This window comes from Petromyzon marinus (genome assembly GCF_048934315.1).
Source record: "Petromyzon marinus isolate PM22_M1 ecotype Great Lakes invasive population chromosome 83 unlocalized genomic scaffold, UKy_Petmar_22M1.pri1.0 chr83_unloc.3, whole genome shotgun sequence".
NCBI lineage: Eukaryota > Metazoa > Chordata > Hyperoartia > Petromyzontiformes > Petromyzontidae > Petromyzon > Petromyzon marinus.
The window spans coordinates 382,858-393,705 of NW_027422636.1; the positions used below are offsets into that span (position 1 = coordinate 382,858).

Genomic DNA, 10,848 nt, shown 5'->3' on the forward strand with positions numbered 1-10,848 from the left:
CACAGTGTACACACACACAGTGTACACAGTGTACACACACACAGTGTACACAGTGTACACACACACAGTGTACACAGTGTACACACACACAGTGTACACAGTGTACACACACACACTGTGTACACAGTGTACACACACACAGTGTACACACACACAGTGTACACACACACACACACAGTGTACACACACACAGTGTACACAGTGTACACACACACAGTGTACACAGTGTACACACACACACTGTGTAAACAGTGTACACACACACAGTGTACACACACACAGTGTACACACACAGTGTACACAGTGTACACACACACAGTGTACACAGTGTACACACACACAGTGTACACAGTGTACACACACACAGTGTACACAGTGTACACACACACAGTGTACACAGTGTACACACACACAGTGTACACACACACAGTGTACACACACACAGTGTGCAGTGTACACACACACAGTGTACACAGTGTACACACACACAGTGTACACAGTGTACACACACACAGTGTACACAGTGTACACACACACACTGTGTACACAGTGTACACACACACAGTGTACACACACACAGTGTACACACACACACACAGTGTACACACACACAGTGTACACAGTGTACACACACACAGTGTACACAGTGTACACACACACACTGTGTACACAGTGTACACACACACAGTGTACACAGTGTACACACACACAGTGTACACAGTGTGTACACACACAGTGTACACACACACAGTGTACACAGTGTGTACACACACAGTGTACACACACACAGTGTACACACACACAGTGTACACACACACACACACAGTGTACACACACACAGTGTGCACAGTGTACACACACACAGTGTACACAGTGTACACACACACAGTGTACACAGTGTACACACACACAGTGTACACAGTGTACACACACACAGTGTACACAGTGTACACACACACAGTGTACACACACACAGTGTACACACACACAGTGTACACACACACAGAGTGTACACACACAGTGTGTACACACACACTGTGTGTGTGTACACACAGTGTGTACACACAGAGTGTACACACATAGTGACAGGACTACCTGAGGCCTGGGGTTGTCAATGTCGATCCCAGCAAGGAGCTGGGACTTGGGCCCGGCCGTCTTCGTGTCCTGCCGGTTCTGCTCACGGATCTGGGGGCAGTGGAGGGGAGGGGAGGGCAGTGGAGGGCAGTGGAGGGGGCAGTGGAGGGGGCAGTGGAGGGCAGTGGAGGGGAGGGCAGCGGAGGGCAGTGGAGGGCAGTGGAGGGGGCAGCGGAGGGGAGGGGAGGGCAGTGGAGGGGAGGGCAGTGGAGGGGAGGGCAGTGGAGGGGGCAGTGGAGGGGGCAGTGGAGGGGGGCAGCAGAGGGCAGCAGAGGGCAGCGGAGGGGAGGGCAGTGGAGGGGATGAATGGGAGGCTGATCGATGCCCGGGTGGCTCCCCACGCTCAACCCCCACACTCACCCTCCACACTCACCCCCCACACTCACCCCTCCACACTCACCCCTCCACACTCACCCCCTCCACACTCACCCACCCACCCCCACGCTCACCCACACCCACCCCCACACTCACCCTCCACACTCACCCCCTCCACACTCACCCCTCCACACTCACCCACCCACCCCCACGCTCACCCACACCCACCCCCACACTCACCCCCCACACTCACCCCCTCCACACTCACCCCCTCCACACTCACCCCTCCACACTCACCCTCCACACTCACCCCTCCACACTCACCCTCCACACTCACCCCTCCACACTCACCCCCCACACTTACCCCTCCACACTCACCCTCCACACTCACCCCCTCCACACTCACCCCCTCCACACTCACCCCCTCCACACTCACCCACCCACCCCCACGCTCACCCACACCCACCCCAACTCTCACCGCCACCCTCACTCACCCTCCCACGCTCACCCCTCCACCCCCACGCTCACCCACGCTCACCCCTCCACCCCCAACTCTCACCCCCACGCTCACCCACCCTCCCCACCCCCCCCACCCCCCACCCCCCCCCCCCCCCCCACCCCCCCACCCCCCCCACCTTGTTCCGCTTGTCACGGAACTCTCGCAGGTCGGTGTGGAGGGGCACGAACTGGTTGGGGTCCTCAATCTTGATGGCCGTGCCGCTCGCACGCTGCCCCTCCTCAGCACGCATCCACTGTGGGGGGCACGGTGGGTGGGGGGCAAAGTGGGGGGCAAAGTGGGGGGTGGGGGGCAAAGTGGGGAGGGTGGGGGGGAAAAGGTGGGGGGGGGGCAAATGAAAGCGAGTGAGTGAGAGTGAGTGTGTGAGTGAGTGTGAGTGAGTGAGTGAGAGTGAGTGTGAGTGAGTGTATGAGTGAGTGAGTGTATGAGTGAGTGTATGAGTGAGTGTATGAGTGAGTGTATGAGTGAGTGTATGAGTGAGTGTATGAGTGAGTGTATGAGTGAGTGTATGAGTGAGTGTATGAGTGAGTGAGTGACTGAGTGAGTGTATGAGTGAGTGTATGAGTGAGTGAGTGTATGAGTGAGTGTATGAGTGAGTGAGTGTATGAGTGAGTGTATGAGTGAGTGAGTGTATGAGTGAGTGTATGAGAGAGTGTGTGGTGAGTGAGTGGTGAGTGAGTGGTGAGTGTATGAGTGAGTGAGTGTATGAGTGAGTGTGTGGTGAGTGAGTGGTGAGTGAGTGGTGAGTGTATGCGTGAGTGTATGAGTGAGTGTATGAGTGAGTGTATGAGTGAGTGAGTGTATGAGTGAGTGTATGAGTGAGTGAGTGTATGAGTGAGTGTATGAGTGAGTGAGTGTATGAGTGAGTGTATGAGTGAGTGAGTGTATGAGTGAGTGTATGAGTGAGTGAGTGTATGAGTGAGTGTATGAGAGAGTGTGTGGTGAGTGAGTGGTGAGTGAGTGGTGAGTGTATGAGTGAGTGAGTGTATGAGTGAGTGTGTGGTGAGTGAGTGGTGAGTGAGTGGTGAGTGTATGCGTGAGTGTATGAGTGAGTGTGTGGTGAGTGAGTGGTGAGTGAGTGGTGAGTGAGTGATGAGTGAGTAGTGAGTGAGTGATGAGTGAGTGGTGAGTGAGTGGTGAGTGTATGAGTGAGTGAGTGTATGAGTGAGTGTATGAGTGAGTGTATGAGTGAGTGAGTGTATGAGTGAGTGTATGAGTGAGTGTATGAGTGAGTGAGTGTATGAGTGAGTGAGTGTATGAGTGAGTGTATGAGTGAGTGTATGAGTGAGTGTATGAGTGAGTGTATGAGTGAGTGTATGAGTGAGTGTATGAGTGAGTGTATGAGTGAGTGAGTGACTGAGTGAGTGTATGAGTGAGTGTATGAGTGAGTGAGTGTATGAGTGAGTGTATGAGTGAGTGAGTGTATGAGTGAGTGTATGAGTGAGTGAGTGTATGAGTGAGTGTATGAGAGAGTGTGTGGTGAGTGAGTGGTGAGTGAGTGGTGAGTGTATGAGTGAGTGAGTGTATGAGTGAGTGTGTGGTGAGTGAGTGGTGAGTGAGTGGTGAGTGTATGCGTGAGTGTATGAGTGAGTGTATGAGTGAGTGTATGAGTGAGTGAGTGTATGAGTGAGTGTATGAGTGAGTGAGTGTATGAGTGAGTGTATGAGTGAGTGAGTGTATGAGTGAGTGTATGAGTGAGTGAGTGTATGAGTGAGTGTATGAGTGAGTGAGTGTATGAGTGAGTGTATGAGAGAGTGTGTGGTGAGTGAGTGGTGAGTGAGTGGTGAGTGTATGAGTGAGTGAGTGTATGAGTGAGTGTGTGGTGAGTGAGTGGTGAGTGAGTGGTGAGTGTATGCGTGAGTGTATGAGTGAGTGTGTGGTGAGTGAGTGGTGAGTGAGTGGTGAGTGAGTGATGAGTGAGTAGTGAGTGAGTGATGAGTGAGTGGTGAGTGAGTGGTGAGTGTATGAGTGAGTGAGTGTATGAGTGAGTGTATGAGTGAGTGTATGAGTGAGTGAGTGTATGAGTGAGTGTATGAGTGAGTGTATGAGTGAGTGAGTGTATGTGTGAGTGAGTGTATGAGTGAGTGTATGAGTGAGTGTATGAGTGAGTGAGTGTATGAGTGAGTGAGTGTATGAGTGAGTGTATGAGTGAGTGTATGAGTGAGTGAGTGTATGAGTGAGTGTATGAGTGAGTGTATGAGTGAGTGAGTGTATGAGTGAGTGTATGAGTGAAGTGTATGAGTAAGTGTGTGAGTGAGTGTGAGTAAGTGTATGAGTGAGTGAGTGTGAGTGAGTGTGAGTGAGTGTATGAGTGAGTGTATGAGTAAGTGTATGAGTAAGTGTATGAGTGTGTGAGTGAGTGTGAGTGAGTGTATGAGTGAGTGAGTGTATGAGTAAGTGTGTGAGTGAGTGTGAGTGTATGAGTGAGTGTATGAGTGAGTGTGAGTGAATGAGTAAGTGTGTGAGTGAGTGTGAGCGAGTGAGTGAAGTGTATGAGTAAGTGTATGAGTAAGTGAGTGAGTGTATGAGTGAAGTGTATGAGTGTATGAGTGTGAGTGAGTGAGTGTGAGTGAGTGTGAGTGAGTGAGTGACTGTGAGTGAGTGAGAGTAAGTGAGTGTGAGTGACTGTGAGCGAGTGACTGTGAGCGAGTGACTGTGAGCGAGTGTGTCTGAGTGCGTGGGAGTGAGTGAGTGACTGTGAGTGAGTGTGAGTAAGTGTGAGTGAGTGTGAGTAAGTGTGAGTGACTGTGAGTGTGAGTGAGTGTGAGTGAGTGTGAGTGAGTGACTGTGAGTGAGTGAGTGAGTGTGAGTGAGGGAGAGAGTGAGTGTGAGTGAGTGTGAGTGAGTGACTGTGATTGAGTGAGTGTGAGTGAGTGTGAGTGAGGGTGAGTGACTGTGAGTGAGAGTGAGTGTGAGTGAGTGAGTGTGAGTGAGTGAGTGTGAGTGAGTGACTGAGTGTGAATGAGTGTGAATGAGTGTGAGTGAGTGAGTGTGAGTGAGTGAGAGTGAGTGTGAGTGACTGTGAGTGAGTGTGTGAGTGAGTGTGACTGAGTGTGAGTGAGTGACTGTGAGTGAGTGTGAGTGAGTGACTGTGAGTGAGTGTGAGTGAGTGTGAGTGAGTGTTAGTGAGTGTGAGTGACTGTGAGTGTGAGTGAGTGACTGTGAGTGAGTGTGAGTGAGTGACTGTGCGTGTGAGTGAGTGTGAGTGACTGTGAGTGAGTGAGTGTGAGTGAGTGTGAGTGAGTGTGAGTGACTGAGGAGGAGTGAGAGAGTGACTCCTCCACTCCACCATCACCTCCACCACCACTTCCTCCCACCTCCTCCACCCACTCCTCCAACTCCTCCTACTCCACCTTCTCCCACTCCACCCACTCCTCCACCCTCTCCACCTCCTCCACCCACTCCTCACCACCTCCCACTCCTCCACCACCTCCTCCTCCCACTCACCCCACTCCTCCACCACCTCCTCCCACCCACTCCACTCCACCCACTCCTCCTCCTCCCACTCCACCCCACTCCTCCTCCTCCCACTCCACCCCACTCCTCCACCACCTCCACCCACTCCACCCACCACCTCCACCACCTCCTCCACCCACTCCTCCACCACCTCCTCCCACTCCACCCCACTCCTCCACCCACTCCACCCCACTCCTCCACCACCTCCTCCACCCACTCCTCCACCACCTCCTCCCACTCCACCTCCTCCTCCACCCACTCCTCCCACACCTCCTCCACCTCCTCCCACTCCACCCCACTCCTCCACCACCTCCACCTCCTCCCACTCCACCTCCTCCTCCACCCACTCCTCCCACACCTCCTCCACCTCCTCCCACTCCAGTCCTCCACCACCTCCACCTCCACCCACTCCACCCCACCACCTCCACCACCTCCACCTCCACCCACTCCACCCCACCACCTCCACCACCTCCACCACCTCCACCCACTCCACCCCACACCTCCACCACCTCCACCACCTCCACCACCTCCACCCCACACCTCCACCACCTCCACCTCCTCCCACTCCACCCACCACCTCCTCCCACTCCACCCACCACCTCCACCACCACCACCTCCACCCACTCCACCCACCACCTCCACCACCTCCACCACCTCCACCACCTCCACCCACTCCACCCCACACCTCCACCACCTCCACCTCCTCCCACTCCACCCACCACCTCCACCCACTCCACCCACCACCTCCACCACCTCCTCCCACTCCACCTCCTCTTCCACCTCCTCCCACTCCTCCACCCACTCCACCTCCACCACCACCTCCACCACCACCTCCACCACCACCACCTCCACCACCACCTCCACCTCCTACACCCACTCCACCACCACCTCCACCCACTCCACCCACCACCTCCACCACCTCCACCACCTCCACCCACTCCACCCCACACCTCCACCACCACCTCCACCACCTCCACCCACTCCACCCCACACCTCCACCACCTCCACCTCCTCCCACTCCACCCACCACCTCCACCCACTCCACCCACCACCTCCACCACCACCACCTCCACCCACTCCACCCCACACCTCCACCACCACCTCCACCACCTCCACCCACTCCACCCCACACCTCCACCACCTCCACCTCCTCCCACTCCACCCACCACCTCCTCCCACTCCACCCCACCACCTCCACCACCACCACCCCCACCCACTCCACCCACCACCTCCACCACCCCCGCACCGTCTCACCGTGGTCTTCTTGCGTGCGTTCCCTCCTCCCCCCACGTCCCCTCCATCCCCTCCTCCTCCTCCTCCCCCACCTCCTCCTCCTCCACCTCCTCCTCCCCCACCTCCTCTCCCCGCTCCCCCGCCGTGCAGGGGGACCTCGACGCGTGTGTACGCGTTGGGCGAGTTCAGCCACCGCGTCTTCTCGCGACGCTGACGTTGCAGCTGCAGCTGCTGCTGCTGCTGGGACCGCCCTCTGCCGTGCCTGCCGGGGCCGGTACCGGCGTCACCGCCGCCACCGGCGTCGCCACCGGCGCCGCCGGCGCCGCCCCAGCCCCAGCCCCAGCCGGCGTCGTCGGCGCCGTCGTCGAAGGTGAAGGCGCTGACCGTGGCGGGGATCTCCACCTCGCTGCGCTTGCGCGGGCGGTCGTGCAGCACCGGGTGTTTGTACGCGTAGCCGGTGCGGTGGCCCTGGTGTGGGTGGAGGTGGGTGGAGGTGGGTGGAGGTGGGTGGAGGTGGGTGGAGGTGGGTGGAGGTGGGTGGAGGGAGGAGGAGGGTAGAGAGGTCGTGACAGCTTGGCCAACTAGCTAGCTGTGTCTGTGTCTGTGTGTGTCTGTCTGTGCGTACACAGACAGACACACACACACAGACGCACACACGTACACACGCACACAGACACACAGACACACACGCACAGACACACGCACGAACACACACGTACACACACGCACGCACACACGTACACAGACACACACACGTACACACGCACACAGACACATACACACGTACACACAGACACACGTACACACACGTACACACGCACACACATGTACACACACAACAACAACAACAACCGCCATTCGCCACTAAGTGGCGGTGACGTCACCACGACGCTTGTGCCAGGCTATGTGCACCCTGAGGCCACGTGAAGTGTCGAACGCCCGCTGGCAGGAGGTCACGGGGCAGACCCAGGTGCCACGGGTCGACTGACTGAGATGACTGGCTGATGCACCACCTGTGCCCCCTACTGTGCCAACCTGCTGTGCTTCAGCCACCCGGCGCTCCGCTCGTTGTTCTGAGCGTCGCTCCTCCGCCCTCCGTTGTTGTTGGAGGGTGACTGCCTCCAACTGCCCAGTAGCATCCTTCACGAGCCTCCTCCACAGAGGCCGATCTTGACACCGCTGGTACCGGTCATCGGCAAGTCCACTCAGCTCCACGTCCTCCTGTACCGCATCACTCCATCTCTTCTCTAGCCCGTGCCGCGCCCGCTTAGCCCCCTCGATCCGGCCGAACAAAAGCTGTTTCGGCATGCGGTGGCTGGGCATGCGGGCTACATGACCCAGCCATCGCAGCCTTCCCCGCCGGAGGAGCTCACCGATGGGACCATGCCCAGATCTTTCAAGGATTTGTGAGCTCCTCACACAATCCAGTCTGGTTAAACCCAGGATGGATCGTAGGCAGGCCAGCCTAAATGTTTCTAACCGGCGAAGATGTTCCATTAGGGGGATCCACGTTTCGCAAGCGTAGAGAAGGGAGGGAATGACCGTGGCCGAGAAGACCTGAAGCTTAGTGCGGAGCGACAGACCAGGTAGCTTCCACACAGCGTTACGCAACCGATGAAAAGATATTGCCGCTCGACTGATTCGGAGTGAGACCTCTGCTGTTAAACTGGAGCCAGTCATAAGCACACTGCCCAGGTATGGGAAACTCTCCACTCTCTCCACAACTGCCCCATCACCGATTAGGAGTTGTGGGGGTGGAGTGTCCGATGGTACAAAATACCCAGGCAGGTGCTTAGTTTTGGTGGGGCTGATAGTAAGGCCCCACCTCTTAGTGGCACGCTCCAGTCTCAGCAGCAGCGTCTCCAACTCCTCCTCTGAATGAGCAGCTATTACCAAATCATCAGCATACATAACGTGGTTGAGCAATAGGGAGCCATCCCTTGACCGCACCCGGCCATCGATCAGCCTCCCATTATATCTGTACCATATGGAGATTCCCCCGGTACAGCTATTGAAGGCTTCACGAACTACGTGGTCAAAATAGATGTTAAATAATGTGGGAGCCAGAGGACATCCCTGTCGCACCCCAAGGTGTACAGGGAATGGCTCTGACTCCCGGCCACGTAGTTTTACCCGGGCCCGCTCACCATCATGAAGGTCCTTAATGATCGTGAGCAGAGGGTCAGGTACTTCAAAAGCACAAAGAACAACCCAGAGCCCAGGCCTACTGATGGTATCATAGGCCTTGACCAGGTCAATAAAGCAGAGATGTAGGTCTTGTTGGAATTCCCTACACCTCTGCTGTAGCAGAGGGACAGAAAATATGGCATCTGTGCAGGACCGCCCTTTCCTGAAACCGCATTGGGGCTCCGCAAGCCTCTCCTCAGCGTGCCTGGCAAGGCGATGCTGAATAATCCTTGCCAGGACCTTTCCCGGCACACTGAGGAGTGAGATGCCCCTGTAGTTGTTACAATCTGTGTGGTCCCCCTTTTTAAGAAGGGGGACCACCAGGGCATCCTTCCAATCCTGCGGAACCCGTCCAGTGGTCCAGACTGTTGTTATGATGTCATATAGGGCAGTCTGTGCACAAACGCCGCCCTCTCTCAGCATGTCGCTTGGGAGATCATCTCTGCCCGCTGCCTTTCCTGGTCTCAGACTCCGGATCGCCTTCAGTACTTCCTCAACAGATGGCACCTCAGCCAGCCACTCACAGGGGGTGACTTCTTCCAATATTTGAGGCACCGCAGCCTCAGCAGGGTCATCCTCACTTTGTGCCACGATGTTTTCCTGGCTGAGGGATTTTCCCTCCCCCAGGACCTCACAGAAATGCTCAGCAAATCTGCAAACCTGTTCCTGGGGGTCGGAGATTGGATCACCGTTTTTTCCCCTAGTGATGGTAATAGGTGTGGTGCTGCAGATTACTTTTTTGATGGAGTTAAATAGAGATTTGTGATCACGGGCCACTGAGGCAGACTCCATCTCCTCAGCAACCCGCGACCACCACCCATCCTTGCAGCGCCTCACGGCTCTCCGAACCTCCGAGTGAAGGCTGCGGTAAGCCTCCTCATTCTCTGACGTGGGATTCTGTAGCCGATGACAGTGGGCCTGTCGCTTTTCTCAACCATCCTGAACACCTCCTCTGTCAGCCAGGGTCTCTGGGGAGGTCTGGACCGCGTACCCAAAGCAGCCATTGCAGCTGCATGAGTCACAGTCCTAAACCTCGCCCATTTACCCTCGACATCAGGAGGAGTCGGGGACGATGCCAATCCCAGCCGCAAGCGATGATAAAATCTCGCTTGCAACTTTCATCAGTTAACTGAGACCAGGCCACTTTAGGTTGGAATGGGGTCCTGGGTGTACACCCACCACCGGAGTGGAAGAATGGCAGGTGCATCTTACAGATGACTAGTCGATGGTCAGAGGGCAGATCAGCTCCACGGTAGGTCCTGGTGTCAAGGACATGGGCTCGCATCTGCTGGTCCGTCACTATGTAGTCCAGCAGATGTTCTTGCTTGGACCCGGCATGCATCCATGATGTTGTGTGGATGTGCCGATGCCGGAACAGCGTGTTGGTAATTACAAGCCCATGGGCTGCACAAAAATCTAGCAGCCTCCTACCGTTGTTATTGAGCTGATCTGGCCCATGCCCTCCAATCACTCCAGACCAGGTGCCAGTATCATGACCAACTCGGGCACTGAAGTCACCCAACATGATGACTCTATCCCGAGGGGCCACTTTAGCCAGCACCTGTGACAGGAGGTCATAGAAGGCATCTGACTCATCGGCTTTGCCTGCATCCCTCAACGGATGTTCATCTTCGGTGGGGGCATAAGTAACCACGACCACCATTCCTCGACTCCGGTTGATGGGAAGGCGAGCCCAAAGTAGCCTGGGGCTCACCGCCACGCTCCCACGCCCCCTTCATTCTTTTGTTCAAAAGAACAGCCACACCCTGTTGTTTGGCAGTCTGCTGCCCCGAGTAGAGGACTGTCCACCCCTCATGGTGGCAGGAGCCAGAGCCGGTCCACCGGACCTCCTGAATGCCACAGAGATCCAGGCGGTACCGGTCCAGCTCCCGACAGAGGAGTGGCAGCCTCTCCTCTGCAGTGAGCGTCAGACACATTCCACGTGGCCACCCGTAGTGGTTTTTCGTTGTTTCTGGAGGAGCCCCGAGGGTAGATATTCAATCTCC

The 10,848-nt window shown here is 56.1% G+C and overlaps 1 protein-coding gene across 29 annotated transcripts in view; it reads right to left on the bottom strand.

The window, feature by feature from the left end:
- LOC116936810 (gamma-adducin-like) overlaps positions 1-10,848 on the bottom strand; it is a 145,534-nt gene that overhangs the window by 17,239 nt on the left and 117,447 nt on the right. For all 29 annotated transcript variants that reach the window (XR_012931725.1, XR_012931714.1, XR_012931731.1 and 26 more), the window contains 3 exons: positions 6,677-7,123; positions 2,085-2,201; positions 1,096-1,185 (listed from right to left, as the gene is read on the bottom strand). Coding sequence is in view for 7 of the 29 variants with exons in the window: in XM_076058999.1 (XP_075915114.1) it covers positions 1,096-1,185; positions 2,085-2,201; positions 6,677-7,123 (654 nt within the window). In the remaining 22 variants the exon portion in view is untranslated. The remainder of the gene's footprint in view (positions 1-1,095; positions 1,186-2,084; positions 2,202-6,676; positions 7,124-10,848) is intronic.